General features: G+C 37.2%; 1 protein-coding gene across 1 annotated transcript in view; it reads left to right on the top strand.

The window, feature by feature from the left end:
- The window catches only part of LOC121441342 (BCLAF1 and THRAP3 family member 3-like), a 55,839-nt gene that overhangs the window by 7,462 nt on the left and 25,970 nt on the right, over positions 1 to 22,407 (top strand). Inside the window, exons 2-8 of the mRNA XM_041642474.1 lie at positions 7,563 to 7,639; positions 11,510 to 12,079; positions 12,884 to 13,534; positions 14,940 to 15,115; positions 16,523 to 16,637; positions 17,235 to 17,298; positions 18,560 to 18,675. Coding sequence (XP_041498408.1) covers positions 7,599 to 7,639; positions 11,510 to 12,079; positions 12,884 to 13,534; positions 14,940 to 15,115; positions 16,523 to 16,637; positions 17,235 to 17,298; positions 18,560 to 18,675 — 1,733 coding nt within the window. The 5' untranslated portion in view covers positions 7,563 to 7,598. The remainder of the gene's footprint in view (positions 1 to 7,562; positions 7,640 to 11,509; positions 12,080 to 12,883; positions 13,535 to 14,939; positions 15,116 to 16,522; positions 16,638 to 17,234; positions 17,299 to 18,559; positions 18,676 to 22,407) is intronic.

The following is a 22,407-nucleotide window of genomic DNA, read 5'->3' as shown; positions in this document are numbered from 1 at the left end:
TGTTGACTCTGGATCTGGTTGCTGGGTCAATCCTGATCCATTTGTGTCCCAGGATTGGGTTTGCTCCTGGCTTCTGCTTCTGGTGCAGCTCGTTCTCTCTGTATTTCCTGGATTTTTAATAGGGTATCTTTTCATTTGTTTGTTGGACATTGTAATTTCTATTCATTGAAATGTAAAGCCATTTATTTGTGAGGAAGAGCAAGATGTATAAGGAATAGATGGGGGGAGGTTTCATGAATTTGCTATACTTACAATACCAAATAGGTTACTGCTTATAAAAGATTAGAGAATTGCAGAGGCTGGAGATGGAAATTTTGAGATTGGTGGTTTATAGGAAGTATATAAAACTATGAACCTGAGTGCTGGGGAGAGTATAGATGACGAATAGTCCAAGGATTGATGTCACTGGAAGAAAAATGAGCTCACTGTAAAAGATCAGTTTGCCAAGAGGGGTAAATGAAGTCAAAGTAAAGAAAGAATAGGAAGAGATGCTACTATAGATTTGGCTGATAAGTTTCATTAATGATTTGGCTAGAATAGTTGGGTTCTGTGGCTAGAGGTGGTGGAAAACCAACTTGATAATGTAACTAGCAAGATTGGGAGGAGAAAAACCAGAGATAATGACTATGGCATATATACAGCTTTTTTCCTGATATATTTAATATATATGTCTCAAAAAACCAAATAATAATAATAATAATAAATCCTTCTTTTTGTGGTCCTTTTAACACCAGGATTAGGATCTAGCAATCTCTGTTAACCATCCTTCCAGGTATTCCAGTGCACACCAAAATTTGAGAGTCTCCACTCCAAAGTACATATTTATGTGGTATTTGGATATGGGCATGTTCAACATTTTGCGGTACTTCTAGTCTACTTATACTTATGTATATTCTTGCAGTGCACGAGTGTTCCTCTTGTGCCTCCTCTCCAAAATAAGGACTTCATATTTTTTAATTTAATGGAGGTGAAAAGGCTGGTTATTTCTTTTTTATTTTATGGGGAGTTTTCAATTACTAATTCATCTCATACATTAGTGGTTATTTGAAATTTTTTTAGGGAGATACACTGTTTAGAGACTTTGCCTATTTAAATTACTACTACTATGTAAATAAATAAGATCTGTTGAAGTAATCACTGAACAAACCCAGAATCCCTAAGGAGAAAGAAATTCAAGGAAGAGCCCTGGGGCATCTGGCATGGGGGCATATATGACACTCAAACAATTTAGGAAAGTACAGGAAAATGGAGGCAAGGGCATTGATATAGGAGGACCAGCATGACCTAATTAGGGAAAACAAAGAGTTTGATTTGAACTCAGGCAGGGTAAGTAGAGGAAAACAGACAGGCATTTAAAGTTAAAACAATGTGCATGTTGGATATTATTATTATTATTATTATTTTCGTTTTTTTTTTCAAGACAGGGTTTCTTTGTGTATCTTTGACTCACTAGACCAGACTGGCCTTGAACTCACAGAGATCTACGTGTCTCTGCCTCCTGAGTGCTGGAATTGAAGGCAAGTGCCACCATGCTTGGCTTAATTTAATCTTTTACTAATAGTGAAGCATTAAGATTAATTTGGCTGGACTTTATTTTGCTTTCCTTTCTTGTTATAAATATGCATTATTGTTTTTTCTCATTTAAAACACTTATTTTTTAAGACTTTTGCTTTTTGTTTTTTGAGAGATTCTCTGTGTAGTCCTGGTTTGTCTTGGAACTCACTCTGTAGACCAGGCTGGCCTCAAACTCACAGAGATCCATCTACCTCTGCCTCCTGAGTGCTGGGATTGAAGGCATGAGCCACCATTGCCTGGCAAGACTTATTTTTATTTTATGTGTATGTGTGTCTGGATGCCAGAAGGGGGCGTCTGTTTCCCTGGAACTGGAGTTCTAGCATGGAATTGAGCCAAGGTCTTCAGCAAAAGCAGCTTGTGGCTTTATTTGCTGAGCCATCTTGCCCTTCCCGCCTTAAAATTATTTTCTTGCTGGACTATAGCAAATGCAGACAGGTGGATTCTGGGACCCATGAGCCAGCCTTGTCTAATCCCCAGGCCCCCAAAAGAAACAAAGTAGCAAAAAGAAGCAAAGAAGCAGAAAAGAAAACCCTCATGCATAACTGAGGTTAGAGGTGCCCTTTATCTGTCTATCTATCTCTTCCCTTCTTTATAAATACCAGCTCATACACTGTGGATAGATCATGGTCCTACTACTAGGGTCTCCACAAACAGTCCAAGCTGCACAACTGTCACCCACACGTAGAGTTCTGTCTAGAGTCCCTGGGCTCTCACCAGCTTGGATCGGCTCTATCAGCTCGTTTTATGCTGTGTTTCAAGGACTTTTCTGATCAAAACAATAGACCAAGCACCCTTCATATGCAGTACTGTAGTTCTTAACATCAAATCATTGGTGTTTAGACTGAGGGACTCTGATCTAGGATCACCACCCTAGAAAGCCTTTTCCAACTAAACTTGGACCTTTTGTGATATTCTGTAGTTTTGTGGTTTTGTTTTTCCTTTTCTGTTTGGGAAAAATCAAACTAGTATTTTTTTAAGTCTAGGACAAAATCTTATTTATATTACAAAATTTTTCCTTTTTTTCATTTTTTTTTCTAAGACAGCTCTCACTATGTAGCCCTGACTGTTCTGGAAATTACTATGCTGACCAGGCTGGCCTTGAACTAAATCAGCCTGTGTCTCCAAAGAGCTGAGAATAAAGGTGTACACCACTATGCCCTGCTATAAAATCTTTAACCCAAATGTATGTGCATGTATAGGCCAGAGGACAGCCTGAGTGTCTTTCCTCGGGTGCATCCACTGTGTATATTTGTGTGTACATGTGTTGGGCTTTCAAGGAGAGGCCAAAAGTTGATGTTGGGATGGTTTTCTCAGTCATTTTACCTTATTTTTGTGATAGATTCTCTCATTAAACGTGGAGGTTCTTATTTAGCTACACTGGTTAGCAAGTCCCAGAGATCTTTCTGTCTCTGGTCCCCAGTGCTGAGATTTACACAGCCATACAGGTGCCTGGGATTTGAACCACACATAATCCTGGCTGCTCAATAAGAATTTTAGCTATTTCTCTCCAGCTTCATTTGTTTTTTTAGGTGGTTTCTCATTGGCCTGGACTGTGCTACATAGGTTAGCAATCTGCCTATTTCTACTTCTTGGCACTAGATTACGATGGAGCTAACTTCCCAACCCCTTTCTATGTTTTTATTCTTTTCATTATCAAAAATCCGTGCTCATACTTTTTTTTTGTCTAAATAATCTTTATTCTCCTCTGGCCAATTCAGCCATTGTAAGTCTTGTACGTGTATCTAATTTCCACATTTTTTGTGAATTTTTCAGTTTTCCACTAGTTACAATTTTTAGTTTCATTGGAAAGAGAAAAATAAAGTTGATAGGATTTGTTGATTTGTTGAGACTTCTACAGAAAATGTTCCAATGCACCTGAAAAGACTCTCTACTCTACTGTAGTCAGAAGGAATATTCTAGATGGGTTTATTAGACCCATTTCTTCTAAAACATAGTTCAAATTCAATGCTTCCATGCTGATTTCCTCCCCAAATGGTCTTTCACTGTAGAAGCAGAATACGGAAGTCGCTCCCGTCACTGCTATGCTGGCTACTGCTCCCTCAGAGCTGCTAATATTGGCTGTTATGCTCAGGAGCTTGGACAGTAGTTCGTGTGTATTTTTAATGTCTCATCTTCTAGAGTAGAGGGAGGGGGAAAGGAGTGGGGGGAGGGGGAGAAGGGTGGGAGGAGGGGGCGTAGGGGGGGAGGAGGGGGAGGGAAATGGGAGGCTGGGAGGAGGTGGAAACTTGTTTTTTTTTTCTCCTTTTCTCAATAAAAAAAAGAGGAAAATAAATAAAAACAAGAATCATAAAACCACAAAGGAAGACAGTGAGAAAGGAAGAAAGGAAGTGTAAAATAGGCAGAATCCAATGGAAAATGGGAATAGTGAGTTCTCATCTCTCAGTGACTACTTTAAATATAAATGGGTTAAATTTTTTTGTTATATGACAAATGGTCTTAGTAGATTTAAAATCAAGATGAAATTATATGCTGGCCAACAGATTCATTTTAGTTTTAAAGATGCAAATTCTGACCATGAAGGGATGGAAAAGGATGTTTCTTACAACAATATCCAAAGGAGAACAGTAGTAGCTACACTTACCTTAGACAAAAGGGACCATAAGCAAAAGACTGTCATAACAGTCAGGTGCAGTGGTGTGTGCTCATAGTCCTACCTACGCTGGAAGCTGTCACAGAAGCTTGAGAGCAGTGGGGGAACATACTGATACCCTGTCTCAAAAACAGAAGAACAATGAAAAAGGGACAGTGAATGCCATATGCCGTAACTGAAGGACTCTACTCTAGAAGACGTGCTCATACTTTTATTCAGATGTTTCGGTTTCTCCTTTCTGTAACTTTGATGGGGCCCCTGTAAGAGTCAGACCTTTTGTTATCCTCTGTACTTTGGTGGTCTATGATAAGAGAACCAAGACTGGAATATATTCCCCCAAATTAGGCATCCTATTAATTCTGTACCCCTTTATAATTTTTAAATGAGGGTCCTAAAAATATGGTTGTTTGTGAAGGTGACTACCTTGGGGCAGTTTGAAAGCCATATCTTGAAAACCATGCCTTATACTATAGAGTCTGTCCTTGTTGAACTAAGCTTCAAAGGTTTCCTTCTTGATGTAGTTGATGATTACAAAAAGATACTAGGTATCTGATTAAACATAAAGAAGGGGTAGAAAATACAACTAGATGCCAGGGCCCAGTCCAGGAATGACATAAAGATAGTCTCCTAACAATTCCACGTGCTCATGTAAAATCTCAAAATTTTATGAGAAGCTTTAGCAAGTGACTGAGAGCCAGACAATTCTCTTGTCTCTATTACCAGCCAAAGAAGTGAAATAATGCTGGGCAGTGGTGGAGACATAACAAGGGGTTAGGGTTGTTCTAGATAATGGCAGAAATGGGAGGCAGGGAGACTACAGGCTGTAAGTGAAAAGTTATAAGGCAGTATTTGGGGAAGAAACTTTATGTTTTGGATCTGAAGATCTACTAATTAAGCTTATGTAAAGTGCTTGCTTATTAGGACTTGAGTTCAGATCCTTAACCTCCATATAAAAGCTAGGCATAATGGTACATATTGGGAAACCCAGAAATGTGGGGAAGGGAACCAGGACTGGGACTCCGTTAGCTTGATGGCTAGTCTGTCCAGCTAAACAGGTGTGCTCCAGGGCAGTAAGAGATCTTATTGTAGAAAACGTGAGAGAAAAACACCTGAAATCAGGAAGACAGCCTTGACACCCCCCACCCTAATCATCATGAGTCTACCTCTGCACCCATACACACAAAAAGTGAAATTGATTTTTATTTATTTATTTATTTTTGGATTTTCGAGACAGGGTTTCTCCGTAGCTTTTGGTTCCTGTCCTGGAACTAGCTCTTGTAGACCAGGCTGGCCTCGAACTCACAGAGATCCGCCTGCCTCTGCCTCCCAAGTGCTGGGATTAAAGGCATGCGCCACCACCACCCGGCGTGAAATTGATTTTTAAATCCTGCTGACAATCAAGATTAAATACCCTCCGTGTTAATCTACAATCAGTTTACCTCAGCAGGGTCCTTTTCCTTTATTATGGCTGACTGGGGTGGTGGTGGGAGTAAACTGCCTCAGGACTAAAATGGGGTGCAGATCAGTCTCTTTAGGCAATGTCCTCTTTCACTCAAGAATGGATTTGCACCTAAGTCATACATTAAATATTGTGTAGGCAGACTTTTTTTTTCCTCGCCTGCCAGTTCCCAAAGAACCTACATGGAGACTTTATATAAATTATAAATGCTTGGTCAATAGCTTAGGCTTATTACTAACTAGCTCTTATAATTTAAATTAATCCATTTTTATTAATCTATGTATTGCCACGTGACTCGTGGCTTTACCTGTCCTCCAATATATCTTGCTCCCCCTGTATCTCCTTGTAACCTCACCATGTTTGCCTGACGATGACTCTGACTCCATCTTTCTTCCCAGTGTTCTTATTCTGGTTTTCCCATCTAACCTTATCCTGTTCAGCTATTGGCCAATCAGTTTCTTTATTAAACCAATTACAGTGTAATTTATACAGTATACTGAAGGATTATTCCACAGCAAAACTGGTTGGGCCCCTGACCAGAAAACAAAAGAGTAAGTCAGACAAACCAGAAAAGGTGAGCAGATAAGTAGTGGTAGGAGTAGAGAGTAGAAGCCTCAGAACTTCCACTACTCAGATGCAGTTGCCTTGGAAATATTGCAGAAAGGGAATTGCAGGACAAGTCAGAATAAACAGTACATATGTAGCGGCGTAAACGAATGCAGACAGAGTGTAAAAATATATATATATATAGCTTTAATGTAGAAATAGACTTACAGAACCACCGTTCCTGCGGAGACCAGGAAAGCAGAAGCAAGCGCTAGGAGCTTGCTAGCCAAATTTATAGGCAGACATTAGCCCGAGGCGAACACGCCCCCTAAGGGGCGGGACTTATCCCTACAGTACATACTTTAGATTTAAGCATAAAATGTTAAATATGGGTTGAGTTTTCACGGGTGCTGAGATGTTACCAGGCTAGAGTAGTTTTTTTTTTTCTGTTTTTCTATTTTGTGAGTATACTGTTTTATTTTTCAATGTTGGTATGATAGCAAAGCTAGAGGTGTGTTTTGCCTTCTTTTATTTGGCCAGCCTTTGAAAGCTGATGTGTGTTTTATATTTATAGTACACCTCAAGATGGTCTACCATGTCTTTTACTTTTTTTGAAGCAGGGTCTTGCTATGTAACCCAAGTTGGCCTCAAATTTGGTATATAGCACAGGCTGTCTTCAAACTCATCCTCTTGTCTTAGCTTTCCAAGTTCTAGGATTATGCTACCATGCCTAGCTATGTTTTTACACTGTCCTGGTACTTGCTCTGTAGATCAGGTTGGCCTCAAACTCACAGAGATTGCCTGCCTCTATCTCCTGAGTGCTGGGATTAAAGGCATGTGCCACCACTGCCTGGCTCTGTTTTTACATTTTAATGGATTGTTTGGTTTTATTTTATTTTTGTTGTTTTATTTATTTATTATTTATTTATTTATTTTTGAAATAGTGTTTCTCTGTGTAGCCCTAGCTGTCCTGGAACTCACTTTGTAGACCAGTCAGGCTGGTCTCAAATTTATAGAGATCTGCATGCCTCTACATGCTGAGTGCTGGGATTAAAAGTGTATACTACCACTGCCTGGCTAAAGGGATTATTTTAATAAGACAGAATTAATAGACTTAATTCATATCTTATGTTGTACAACATCTACAACAAATTTCAATGTAGTCCTTTACAGAAAGCACTTGTTGATCTTGTTTGAAGTCTTTTTATCTTGACAGTATTTTACTAAGGAGGGTGCTCTTATTCCTGTTTTGCAGATCAGGAAATAGATGCACAGAAGAATTAAGCAGCTTTCTCTTTGCATTTGCCAGAGCATACTGCACTCTAAAAACAAACAAACAAACAAACTTGCTAATGTTTTATTTCTTTGCAGTGTGAAAAGTGGATCAGGTGACTCATATGCTAAAGGATGGTACGGTCAAGATCCAGATCCCCCAGGTGGAAACAAAGGTGAGGAGTTCCATGTCTTACGCAGTTAACTTGAATTTGGAAATCATCATTTCTGCTCAAGCTTCCATTAAACTTCCAATAATCTCACTGGACCTGGATGTTCACAATAGGCAATTGATCAGTATTTCTAAATCCAGGAAGCTGATGAATTTTTTTTAATTGGGGCTGGTAGCTTGAATATATAATAAAAAGGAATTGAGTGACCACAACCAGAATGAGAAATGACTTTGAGAGGGTTAAATTCCTTTTAGCTAATGAGGTTTACAACTCTTCAATGTATGCTTCATTTAAGTTTTCATAATATGTTTCAAGAAATTTAGTCAGAAAATAAAGTGTTTTCTATCTTGGCAGAATAGTGGATTTAAACAGCTCAATTATATTTCAACTTTCATTTTTTTCTGGTATTTAGTATCAGTACTATAGTACACATAATTAGATTGGAATAGTTCAACCAGTTTATTGTTTATCACCTACAGCCAAGTTCTGGGACTACAAATACAAGTAGGGCCATCTTCATGGCCTCAGCAAGCTCACAGGTTGGCTGTAGGGTAGTAACGCAATAGGCGGTTCTGATCCAGTGGGGAAAGTGCTGTGCTCATGATTGGGCAAAGCATTCTGCACTTGTAGGGAAAGAATAATTCTGCTTTGTAGCCAGTAAGTTTTTGGACTGATGTAAAGGACTACTATTACATACATTAAAAATGAACTATGATTTTTATGTTAATATAGCTTGGCTATTCTTGCTTCAATAATACAGTAAGTCATCAGTCATTTAGTTTTATAAATGCCACAAAATCATGTTGTATTTGGTAGAAATTTCAAAAAGAAAAGAGAATGTTAAAGATAGAAATGACTATAACATGGATGATAGCACAGAGATCATTTTATTTTATTCTTTTAGTGAGGCTCTGGTAATGGGCACAAGGATTCCGTCAAGCATAGTGCCTGATTTTCTAATTCTTTCTCCAGGGTTTTTTTTTATTATTAAGAACTATGAAAGGTTTGACATTTTGGTCCTACTTGCAAGCGACGTACAACTTTGCCACAAGGCACTCCCATGTCAGAAATATTCGCTCTACCTTCTAAAATCTCCTGAGGGCCAGCTCTTCAGAGTGGCTGGTTGGTGGATGATGCAAAACAGTCACAGGTTCTGGGGTTGTGAGACAACTGAGGAACTTGAGTCACTTGTACTTGTAGTTAGTATTATCTTATTAACGTGGGCAACAAACAAATAAACCCTCTAACCCCGAGGGAGACCTTATCTCTGTTTCCAAGACTGTTTCCTGGTGAACCAAAGTTGTCACTACTTGTAAGGCTTGCAGCATTCTAGAGACTGGACAGTTGTCTCTAACAGGCTGTTAGGGTCTCTTTTGTCCCTTTAGGAGAACTAGAAATGTTAACCATTAAAACAACTATTTCTAGAAGAAGTAAGTACTATACAATAAGACACAAAATACGGCGGTAGAGTAGATTTAAATGTGAATTAAGGGCTAAAGTTAAATCTTGAATAATTTCATTCAGTCTGGAAGATGTTTGCCTCTGACTGTCAGGTTCTCTCCTTAGCAGTGAAAAGAGATGAAATATCCCAGTAAGGCCGGGCGGTGGTGGCGCACGCCTTTAATCCCAGCACTCGGGAGGCAGAGGCAGGCAGATCTCTGCGAGTTCGAGACCAGCCTGGTCTACAAGAGCTAGTTCCGGGACAGGCTCCAAAGCTACAGAGAAACCCTGTCTCGAAAAACCAAAAAAAAAAAAAAAAAAAAAAATCCCAGTAAATCCTCAGAGCCGCTAGTTACTTCCTATCCTGTAATGAAGTATAGTCATCTGGATGACAGTTTCTGCTTCTGTCTAGCTTGGTGTCTCTGGAAGGCAGTAGTGCCAGTAAATGTCCTAATAGGTACTGAAGAAAATAGGTATTCCTCCTTTCTTGTGTAACGATCCAGATTTTTCATTGGAAAAAGAAGAATTCATTCATGATTGCTCCAATTACTTAGGAGCTTCTTAGAGCAAGTAAATTTAAAAAAAATGCCAGGGCACACCTTTCTTACTGATTTGAAGACATTAAACCTTAAAGGAGATTATGAGAAATTGGTCAGGTCACATGGCAGAAAGGTTCTCAGGTGTAAAGGTAAGCTTTATTGTGTTCTTTCCTTATCTTTTTTTTGTTTTTTTGTTTGTCTTTTGTTGTTTTGGCTGACTTGTTTTTTGAGACAGGGTCTCACTGGCTGACCTAGTACTTAGTATATAAACCAGACTGGCTTCAAACTCAGAGATCTACCTGCGTGTGCTTCCCAAGTACAGGGATAAAAGGTGTGAGGTACTATGCCCAGCCACCTTCCTTATCTTTAAGGCTGAGTAAACTACAGTGTTTTCCATGAATATGGGAGTCTTTACAAGTCTGCAGACTTGCAGTGTCAAGGTACCAGAAAAGATAGATGCAGAGAAGCTATAATACTGTCCCCTGTATGTAGGGTCCTTAGATCACTCCAAATGACCAGAAGACACCAACCAGGTATGTAATTACAGAAAGCAACTTCATTCTTGAGAGAGAAAAAACCCCCAGCATGCTGGGGCCTGCCCAAAATGGCTTCGACCCTGGGGGAGGGCAAGGCAGCCCCTTTTAAGCCTGTTTAGGGGAATTTCAGCTTTGGCTAAGTGTACTTTGAAGTGATTGGGTATAGACCCTTACTGATACAGGAATCATTTTATGATTGGCTCATGACCTTTGGTCAGCAACTGTGGTTGCAGTGTCAGGGGTCTGTCGGAATGAAAATAGCCAGTTCCTGCTTGTGTACAGGTAGGACCTCATTGACTACCAGACTGGATGTACTTCCTGAGGATCTGGTTGAAGCCAGACATGAGTCAGAATAGGATGGCGGGGTAATATGGGGCATAGGTCTTAGTAAACTGGCCCCTGGAAAAAAACAACTGTTCCTGGTCCCTTCAACAACACACTCTGGCTAGATTTATAAGCTCTTTAAACAACACATCTTTCAATTAATATATAAGGGTCAGAAGATTTTGGAAAGAACAGAAGTTTATGCTAGAAATATTTATGGAGGGATAGGTATAGTAGTCCACTCTTGTATTTCCTGCATACTAGTGGCAGAGACAGAAAGATTGCTTTAAGTATAAGGTTAGCTTTGTTAATAGAAACAATACCGGTCAGGGCTGCTTTTTTTATAGAGTGGGAGTTGATTTTTTTCTTAAAAACAAACAAACAAAAAACTCTAATATATGAAGAAAAAGTAGAGATTGATATCTTATGATTATTTTCTCTTTTCTGCCCCTGCTACCTGTTAAGCTTCTTACTTTGGTATGACCATGAAGGAGAGAACAGTTGGGAAAACTATGGAAACATTTCTCGGTATGAGTTTGGATTGTAGAATGCGGTTTCAGAGGTCATGTTCAGTTTTCTAAACACTCTGATATATTTGTTCTTACTTTGCTCTTGCTTGTTTCTCACTTGGCTATTGAACCTGATGGAAGCTTTTCCTGATTGGCCTTTTGGAGTTGCTATATTTTCTTTAGTTAGAACTTTTCTATCAGTAGTCTCTAAAAAAAGATTGTGCTATATAGCTGATCTGGTCCCCCTCCAATATGATAGATCTGTTTAACCCAGTTGGATGTGCTCTTTGAATACATTAGTTTTGTTGAAGAGAATACAGTTGTCAGGTAGGACAAAACAGTTATTAGACCTCCTCACCCCAATATATAAATTCCAGGTATATATATATATAACAAATTTGTAGATTTACCTCAAGTGAATTAGTAGTGGAATTCTAGGAAAGGTCAGTGTTTTATGTAAGTCACACTATACAAACAGTTAAATGTCTTAAAGTTAACTAAACTTCTCTATGTTTGTTCACATAGGTCATTATCACCACAATCTAGGAATTTTGAATACTATGAGGAAATACATTTCCATGGGCATTATGACCCTGAATATAGAGATGATCCAAAAAGACCCTTTACTTGGAGACTGGACGATGAGAAACGTTTACAGAATAAACTAAGGATTTCCCCTCGTGTGAATCCTTATTATCGGTCTTATGAAAATAGATCACCTTCCCCAAATATAAAGTCTGTAGAAAAATTTGACACATATAATCCTCACCAAGAATATTACCCTGGAAGAGGGGATGATGACAGAAGATCTCAATATATGCCCACATACTCAGAAAGTGCAACAACCTATACAGAGCATGAAAGGGATTGCTATTCCCCCCAAATGCAAGGAAGGTTTATTCCTGAAGAGCACAGAGTTAGAGGAAGTGGGAGAGGAGGGAAGCCATCTCAGATGTCACTGGAAGATTCCTTTGGATTTGAAGAGACATGGCATGAAGATGAATTGAGACACCAGAGGGTCCAAGAAGAAAACTATCCTCAGTCACCCAGAAGAGGCTCAGAAGACTTTGATGCAAGGAACCCTTTTCAGAAGAGGTACAGGAAATCATTAAGCCTGGGCAGTTTGGCATAAGGCCTCAAGTAAAAGAGTCTTACTTTTATGTTGACTGTGATCACCTTTTTTTTTATCTCAAAAGATGAAAATATTTCTTTTTTGCCAGGCGGTGTTGGCACATGTCTTTACTCCCAGGATTTGGGAGGCAGATACAGGCAGATTTCTGTGAGTTCAAGGCCAGCCTGGTCTACAGAACCAGTTCCAGAACCCGCTCCAAAGCAGCGTAGAGAAACCCTGTCAAAAATCAAACAAACATTAATCCCAGCACTCGGGAGGCAGAGGCAGGCGGATCTCTGTGAGTTCGAGACCAGCCTGGTCTACAAGAGCTAGTTCCAGGACAGGCTCCAAAACCACAGAGAAACCCTGTCTCGAAAAACCAAAAAAAAAAAAAATCAAACAAACGAAAAGATTATTTCTTTTGAAGTAATTCATGCTAATAGCTAGAATATGTTTTTCTTTTCTTTTTGGTGTTTGAGACAGTGTTTCTCTGTGTAGCCCCGACTGTCCTGGAACTCACTCTGTAGACCAGACTAGTCTTGAACTCAGAGATATGCCTTTATCTCCAAGGTGGTGGGATTAAAGTTATGTGCCTCCATGCCCAGCTAAAGCGAGAATGTTTTTAAAAGATGTTACTCTTTAACTTCATGTGTTTTTATAAGTTGGCATGAGGTCTTATATCTTGTCATTGCAATGCTGTGTTTTAAGGTCAGATTGCTCAATATTCTACGCATTGAAATTTTTTACTTCAGTATATTGCGAATATAAACTTTTTTATGTCAACACAGGTATCCTGAGGATCATGATTTCAGAAAGTATGACTACACACCAAAAAGACCTACAGATGCAGCAAGGTATGAAACTAGAGAGCCGGCCAGAATCTCAAAGTGGAAGCCTGAGCATTCTTTTGTACCTTTTCAAGAGAAGGATGAAGAGTGGAGCTACGGATCACAAAGCCATAGATACACTGAGAGAGAATACCCAGAGCTGATTTCAGCAACCAGAGTATCTTATGACTACCGTCACAAACATCATAAGCTTTCAGACAGTGAGCAGGACTTTCCTGATGAGAGATTTCAGAAGTACTTGAAGGAAGAAGACAGAAAATACAGTTCTCTGAAAGTTTCTGGAAATAGAGAGTCAGATTGTTTCAGTACTGCAAGAGGAAGAGAGAATGAAAATGATCAGGTCAATGGGCCCTTTCAACTATACAAGAAAGACTGCATTTCCTATACTAATACAAATATAAAGGAAGCTGATTTGGGGCCTTGCAATGACAAATGGAAGGAAAAAATAAATAAAGAAGATTGCAGAAAAGAGAGTGCCTCTTCTAGTAAACAACCTGATGCAAGCCCAAAGCATGAAGAGAAACGATATTCATTTGTCAAGAAGAAATCACTTTCTGTTCAAGTAGATGTGAACAAGAGGAACACATTTAGGTATTAGCATTTTTAAATATTTATTAATAGATTTTTTCCACCTTAATTTTCAGTTTCCAAGATGGGATTTGTATTGTTGGTTAGATTACATTGAGTGTTCAAGAAATTACCAAGATTTTTCCCCAAAGTCCTGTAATGAGGAAAAGTTCTGTAGCTAGTAATAGGTGTGTTTTCTGGTTCCCATAGCTTATCTCCAGATAATTCTTAGGTTTAGGGCATTTCAAGGACTTATTTCTCTTTATGAAGTTAGATGTTTTTATACTGCCAGGTGTTTTTTTTTTTAATCCAGTCATAGGAGAGTTCAGCTTCTATTCTTTTTGTTTGCGTGTTTGTTTTTTGAGACAAGGTCTTACTATGTAGTCCTGGTTCTCCTAGAACACTCTTTGTAGACCAGGCTGACCTCAGACTCAGAGAGATCAGTCTGCTTTTGTCTCCCAAGTACTGGGGATTAAAGGTGTGTGCTACCACCATACCAGGCCAGAATCTATTCTTTATGCAGCTTCTTAGACTGTTCCTTGTTGCTTTTGACGTTCATAGAATCTTTTAGCAAGAAGGAATCTTAGCAGGTCCTTATTTTATAAAGGATAAAAGTTAGATTTTAGAAGTGGAAATGTCTTTTTTTTATGTCTTTTTGGGATCCCAGGAGACAGATAACTTGATGTATGATTCTTACTGTGGTTTCAACATGACTGAATTTAACTGACTAGATTATTATCCAATATGAGGGAATGAGGCTATAATTTTTGTGTGCCTGAGCATGCATGTGTGTGTGTGTGTGCTTGCATGTGCATACGTGAATGTTGGCACATATGTTCCATGGCAGGTGTGGACATAACAGAGAGAGCACAGTTTTAGGGAGTTGTTTCTCTCCTTCCACCATGAGTTCTAGGGATCAAACTCAGGTCATGAGGCTTGCATGGCAGATTCTTTTACTGCTGAGTCATCTTGCTATCAAACAGTTAATTTCTTAATAGATTTAGTTTCAAAACACTATTCTAAGCTTCTCATTGTTTATAGTGAGGGAGAATTTTTATTAAGTCAGGTTTTTAGTTTTAATAATAGCTTTTCATGTATAGAAAGTATAGTAGTGGTTCAGAGTGGCTGATTACAATGTTTTGACAATATTGAAGAATAAAAATAGTGTGATTATTTCTTGTATATTAGGTGACTTAATGCCTTGTATGTTTGAAGGAAAAATTCACTTAGAATTGTGATTTGAAAGAGCTCAGGACCTTTTATCTATATTTATCTTCTACTTGTGGTTTATTAGTTTTATAGCATGTACTTTTATGCCTAAATTATGACAGAATAAATATATTTTTAATGTTTAGCTATCTTAATTTTAGCAAATTCCATCCTTATCTAAACAGTTTCAAATTTAATTAAACATCTCAAATTATTTTAGGTCCACTTCTAGATACTCTGCAGAGAGGCAGCTATCACATGATTTGGTTGCTGTGGGCAGAAAAGCTGACAATTTTCATCCAGTATTTCACCATCTCAACTCACCTCAGAACCCTGAAGACAAACCTGCAGAAGAGTTTGCTCAGGAAATCATCACACTAATCCATGAAGTTAAAGGTTGGTAGATTTTGCCCAAACATTATGTATAGCACAAAAATAATGCACTAACTTTTCACAAGACACAAATACTTTAATAATATTCCATTTTGAGTTAGGAAATCTGTTGGAAAGAGTACCAGACATTCATTCAAGCATAGGTTTTTTTTTTTAGTATTTTCAATAAGTTTCTGCTTCAAATGCTAGTGGACTGCAAATCATTAGTTAGTAAAAGATCAGCCTGCTCCAAACAACAGGCATATTGAGAACCTAACAAAGGAGGAAGAAGCAATAAAAACAGGTATAAATTCCAGATAATCCAGAAGTTAGGTTATTTTATGATATTATCAACCCACCCCCAGGGCCTTCCTAGCACTTTTTACCATAAGCTGGTTCCTGTGTGATCAGTGGAAGATTTCATTTTGTGTGTGTGTGTGACATCAAAGAGTTCATTAGGGCTTTAAAGATTTGCATTAAAGTTTTGTTTCTGATAAATTTCCACTAATTGGAAAAGCAGTGTTATAAAACTACTTTCCCTAGTAGTGCAGCTTAAATTATAGATATTCTAGACAAGAGACTTTTAAGTATGTCAAAATTTTATTTGCTTTCATTTGTACCTTCATGAAACATATTTTTAGAATAATTATTGGTGCTGAAGAGATAGCTCAGCAGTTAAGAGTATTAGCAGCTCTTGAAGAGGCCTCAGGTTCCCAGTACTCGCGTGACTGAAGTATACAGCTTGTTGGGAACAGTTTTTTCTCTCAGCTCAATCTCTTTTTACCCAAAGAAAATATAGTTTTCAGGAAGTATGGTAGTATTTTACAGAAAAAAAATGGAGTGTCCCAGAACAGGACTAGTGAATTAGAGAAGGTTGCTTGCATAGCATTGGGCCGATTAAGTGTATTCTTTTCTATACTATTAAGAACTTGCTGCAGAGCTAATTTTAGAATGTCTTTGTGAATTAAAGTTAATGTAAAAGTGAAGTGGTGTTGGAAGGCACTCTGATATTTAAACAGAACTTCCAGTATTTGTTCAAAGATTATTTTAATTTTATTGCTAATTGATGTAATTTTCACTGCTGTTGAACTATAGAGTGTCTTTCTTACATTCTGGATAGAGTCTCATCTTACTATGGGCCAGAATGATTGTTACTTTGATAATGTCATTCTTGTAGACAAGAAAGTAATCATGGCAGATAGGAAAAAAAATCCTTCAATTTATAAGTCAAGTTTTTAAAAATTCTTTGGTTTTAGAAAACCATGAGCATTCCAACTTAATAAAGCAAATAAAGTTTGGGTCTTGTTTTTATTCCATGAGGAACAATTTGGATACATTTTAATGGCCCCTTCTTGATCTTAAGCTTTCTGTAATCTTTTTAAATGGCAATTAGTTTCATGTTGTCATGGAACTATTTCTTTCCTTTTGCAGCAAGTTGTTTTGCACCATCTAATGTTACTTTAAACGAGCGTTTCTCAAGAATACAAAACAGACATGATGCAGATTTCAATGAAATGAAATTGAATTCAGATCCAGAATTTCACAGGTAATGATTACTTTCTTTCCATTTACCTCATGAGAATAAACCTCAGAATAGATGTCAAGCCATTGGAATCGGTTACTTTAAGTGGTCACAAATGATTGTTGAGGATGAAAGAATGCCTTTTGCTGACACTTGTCCAAGCATATCGTATACCCTGTGTGGATTGCTAAGATGAATCAGTGTTAGAATGTTGTGTGTCACCAAAATACAGTTTGAGGTCACTGTTAATAGTGATTAGAGAACCACCAAAACTTCCCTATAATGTGGTCCATAGGATATGTATAGACTAGTACTTTGCCATATGGTGAAAACCTAGCAGGGCATGGTGGTGGTGCATGACTTTAATCCCAACACTTGGGAGACAGAGGCAGGCAGATATCTGAGTTTAAGGCAGTAAGTTTCAGAACAGCCAGGACTATATTAGAAAGACCCTGTCTTAAACAAACAAAATAAATGAAAACTTACCTGACAGCAGGTTTGTTCTGCTTTTTCCAAGACCCACTGGTTTTATTTCAAATCTATTCTGTAGTAAAACAATCAAGGTATCAGTGCATAACATAATTAGCATAATTATTTAACTATATCTCTTTATTATTTTAGGAGAATAGATATGTCTTTGGCCGATCTTCAGAATAAGCAGACTATGGTATATGAACCAGATGAGGTAAGTGAATACAGTTATTATTGGTATATTAGCAGCAAAAGGTTTGTGACAAGATCCAGAAAGGAGTTAAAGATGTATGAAGAAAGGCTGATATCCATGAATCTAAAATTGAAAAAGTTCTCAAAGTGAATGATTGCAGCCCAGGTAGAGTAAGAATACCAAAACACATTTTTTTTGAGATTATTAAGGATAGCTACTTTGAAAAATTGATTTAAAAATTATATTTAATACTCATCCCCAGTCTCCTCAGTGTAAAGCTTACAGAAAATATGATTGATAGCCATTTTTCTAAATCTGGCACATGGAATATATATTTTTAATTGTATGTGAAAGAAATACAAAGGAACTATGGCATTTGGTGCCGCCCTTCTGTTTGTTGTAGAATTTAAGAACTATTCTGTGGATTATAAACTAGCAAAATAACGAAAATAATTCTAAATTTCTATATTATCATGTATGTGGCTCCTACCCAACACTCTCCTTCTGACCTTCTGTTATACTGATTAGAAAGACTGTTGAGACTAACCAGGTTGTCAAATTCTAAATGAATTGTTAAGCTTTCCTTTGAGAATGTTTCTATAGTGAAGAGATTTTAATGTATTTTTGGTAGACTGTTTAAGTAATTTTTTACTTACAAAGTTTTTGTTAATACAGATAGTTTATTGAATGATATTTTAAGGACATTTCTAATTGTCTTTGTAATCAACTTATAGGAAATTTGAAGACTTAAAAAAATCCATAATTCCTGTAGTTATAATGTGATACATTTTAACAGTCTATCAGATGCAATTCAATATGCTTTTTTCATAATCCATACTATCACTTTTATGTTAAAGTTCTAAATTCCCCCCATGGCCTTTTACAATCATGGTTTTTAAGTTTTAAATTTTTTTCACTAATGTTTTTCATATTGACTTTGATATATCATTTATTGATTTTAGTGACTGTATAGTTTTGTTTTATTTATTTAACCATAATTTAATTCATAGTTCTTTTCTTTAAATTATTTTTACATTTAAGTTGCTCCTTTTTTGTTATTTTAAATATTTTTAAAGAGGCAACCTTTTCTTTGGGATATAATCCCAGAAATAGGATTCCTAGTTCAAAATTAAGAACTTTTCTGACTAATGTCAATTGTGTCTCAAAGCATTTATATCAGTTTATATTACCACTATCAGGATGAGTATAAAATTATTAAGGACTTTTAATTAAGATTCTTATTAGAAATGTAATTGGTTTATATTCTGTCAAAATCCCTCAGACTCTGGTCAAAGTAATAGAGCCAAATGACCTGCGACATGACATTGAAAGAAGGAGAAAAGAGCAATTACAGAATGAAGACGAGAACATTTTTCATATGACTAGTCCTACAGAGAGGTAATCAGTAAATGAAAAATATCCTGTTATCAGGGAGCTTTTGGTTTCAGCAGTTTTTATATTTTTGTATGATTAATGTTAGTCTAGGGATTTAAGTTCTCAGATCTGTTTTATGTTTATTAAAATTATTCTTTGGTTATTCCATGAAGTTTGATTTAAACATCAAAAACAATGGGGAGGGTGAATATTTAAGGTCTTCCTAAGTCTAAAGAAGAGAGTATAATAGTTGTTTGAGTGTTACCAGGAGCCAGGACCAACTTTATATAGACTGTTCAGCTCAAGCGGATTAAAACTAATAGGCTTGGGCCTTTATATTCTGACTTAGTTTGAATAACTACAAAATTTTGAGGTCAATACAGTTCTGTTTGGGAACTCTTCTTGGGTCTATGAAGTAGGCAGGCATAGTAGAACAGGTGGAAAAAGTCGGGAGTGGTGGCGCATACCTTTAGTCCTAGCACTGTGGAGGCAGAGGTGATCATAGTGAGATCCTGTCTCCAAAACTAAACAAAACAAACAATAAAAAGAAACAGCAGAGGAAGACCTCAATTTGAATCTCATTGACTCTGCCCATTTACAAACTGTCAACAAATTTTATGAATCTTTAGGAATCTCTCCATACTATAATGATGAGACCAGCTTATTATGCAGGGAGAGCTATACTATTAAGTCACTGGCATCTTTGAAGTTATGTCATGTACAGCAAAGAGATCATCATCATATCATGTTTTCTTTGCAGGAGTCTTCTATCACACTTCTTTGCAGGAGTCTTTAGTCATCTAAATTGGCCCCAGTCTACCTCTAGTTCTGAGAACTAGTAGAACCTATGGCAACTATGTGACCCCCTTAATGATTATGAGGAATAATTGAATGAGACAATTTCTAGTTTGGTCAAGAGTCCTTAATCAGTTTGAATCTCTCAGAAGCAGGGATTTGAATAGAAAGAAATAATGATAATTCTTTTACATGATCCTTAGTGTCAACTCTTAAAACATTTAAATATTTGACCAGACTTTTAAATCAACTCTAAACCTAAGTAGCCATACTCAAAATACATGAAGTTTGTTTTAACTGGACTTGGTTTTGATAGTAAGTTTGAGACTGATTAAAAGATAGTGAAACTGTGTATTTTGGTATATAAAACAATTGGAATATGGAAAATTTCCTAATATGTTTGCTTAGCACATGGTATTACCTTGTTTTTACTGACAAGCTGTCTGTTGTGTTTTTTCTTGGCTGAGAAAGCATTAGAAACACAGTGTACCAAGAAGTTGATTTTTTAAAAAAACGTTTGCGATGATAACCATATCATAAATGCTCCAAGACTTATCTTTACCCTTTGAGATGATTAGAACTTGAATCTGTTTGGGTTCAGTGCCCAGCTCTAGGAACCCTAGCTATGTGAATGACTTGGGGTAGGTTATCTAGCCTTTGTTTCCTCATCTGTGAAAATAGGAATGGGATTTGTGCTTACCTCATAATGGTGATCAGGATTAGGTAAAACGTAGCTGGTTTTCATTAAGCTTGTTAATGTTAGCTTTGAGGACTGTTGTAGCGTGAAACATGATAATTTTTTTAAAAATTCAGTATTTTTTTGCCATAAAATTCACCCTTTGTAAGTAAGCAATTTGAGTTGTTTTTACTATAGTCACAGAGTTGTATAAGAACCACTTATCTCGGCCAGGTGGTGGTGGCCCACACCTTTAATCCCAGATCTCGGGAGGCAGAGGCAGGTGGATCTTTGTGAGTTCGAGGCCAGCCTGGTCTACAAGAGCTAGTTCCAGGACAGCCAGGGCTACTCAGAGAAACTCTGTCTCAAAAAACCAAAAAAAACAAAAAAAACCACTTATCTCGTAGGGTGGTGGTGGCATACACCTTTAATACACCTTTAATCCAAGCACTTGGGAGGCAGAGGCAGGTGGACCTCTGTGAGTTCCAGGCAAGCCAGCCTGGTCTACAAGAGCTAGTGCCAGGACAGGCTCCAAAGCTACAGAGAAACCCTGTCTCGAAAAACAAAAAACAAACAAACAAACAAAAAAAGAACCACTTATCTCAGAAATATTTTGTCACTCCAGAAGAAAGCAGTGTACCTAACTGTGGAACACCCCCTCCCGATTTTTTCATTTTCCCTTCCCTGGAAAACCACTGTTACACATTCTATGGATTGCCTATTTTTGGCATTTCATATAAATGCAGTAATATGTCTGGCATTTCGTGACTTCTTATTTTATGTAGCATGTATTACAAGTTTATCCATACTATAGCACAAAGATTTCTTTTATTGCTAAATAATGCTACATTGTATGGATGTATCATTTGTTGTTTATCCATTTATCGGTTGATGGTCTTTTGTTTTTACTTTTTGATAATTGTGAATAAATAGTGTTGTGAATATTTTGTGTGCAAGTTTCTGTGTGGTCCTGTCTTCATTTTTATTAAGCATATACCTACATGTAGAATTGAGGAGTTAGATGATTATTACCAAACTGTTTTTCAAAATGACTATATCATTTTACACTCTAATAGCAATGGAGAGGTTCAAGTCGTTCATGTCTTTACCATTACCTGTGAGGTTCTTTTTTTCCTTTTTTCTTTTTCTTTTTAAAATGATACCAGATCTGGTGAGATTGCCCATTGGGTAAACATGCCTGCTGTTAAGCCCAACAATTTGAGTTCAATTTCTGGAACCCATGTGGAAGAAGAGAGCTGAATCCACATGTAGTTCTCTGACCTGATTTTGTAGATTATAGCAGAGGCATACACACACTTACACATGATTATACATGCCTATACAAACACACACAGTGTAAATATACATAAAATTTTAAAGTTTTAAATGATGAACTGTTCATCTTTGACTCAGTTCAGTTTCCTTACTAAAGTAAAATTTATCCTTTTATCTTAGAAATAAAGTTTGCCAATTTCAGTATGTAGTTTGTAGAGAAATTCAGATAAAACATAATGTCATAAATCATAGGTTTTAGGGCTGGAGAAATGGCTCAGAGGTTAAGAGCATTGCCTGCTCTTCCAAAGGTCCTGAGTTCAATTCCCAGCAACCACATGGTGGCTCACAACCATCTGTAATGGGGTCTGGTGCCCTCTTCTGCCTTCAGGCATACACACAGACAGAATATTGTATACATAATAAATAAATATTAAAAAAATCATAGGATTTAGTGATTTCCTCCTATGGTATTCCCATTAAAATGTAAGTTATATGAAGGCTCTCTGTATTTGTTCACCAATATATTCCATTGCCTTGAGCTCAGTCCATATTTGCTAAATGTGTAAAGACTTGACAAAGCAATAGCTGTAAGGCATTTCTATCTGGATTACTATTCCTTAATGTCTTGGGATCTTTTACCAACAAACTTAATTCTTTGACATTCCAAACAATGTATAAGACCTTGCTGTTCTCTCTTGACTTCTCAATAATGAATATCTTACCTTGATGTCTCCAGACCTTATGATGTCTCCAAGTCTTCTGGCACATGATTTCTCCTTCTAACCAGAGTTACTAAATCCTCTGCAATGCAAATTGAGATGTATTATATAGGTATGGGCCATGTGTAAACAAAAAGTTTAAAAATTGTAGCACTGAACTCCAAGAGGCCACGAAGCTACCAAAACCTTATTTTTCAGTAGGGAACTTATGGGGAAAGACGGTGTATACTAAACTAAGTGTGAACTTCATCGAGGGCTTTCCATATACAGGTGATACATAATTCCTTGTTG

The sequence above is a fragment of the Microtus oregoni genome, unplaced genomic scaffold, assembly GCF_018167655.1.
Source record: "Microtus oregoni isolate MIOR12 unplaced genomic scaffold, Mior012 000074F_ref0000038, whole genome shotgun sequence".
NCBI lineage: Eukaryota > Metazoa > Chordata > Mammalia > Rodentia > Cricetidae > Microtus > Microtus oregoni.
This window is presented reverse-complemented; position numbering and strand designations above follow the sequence as displayed.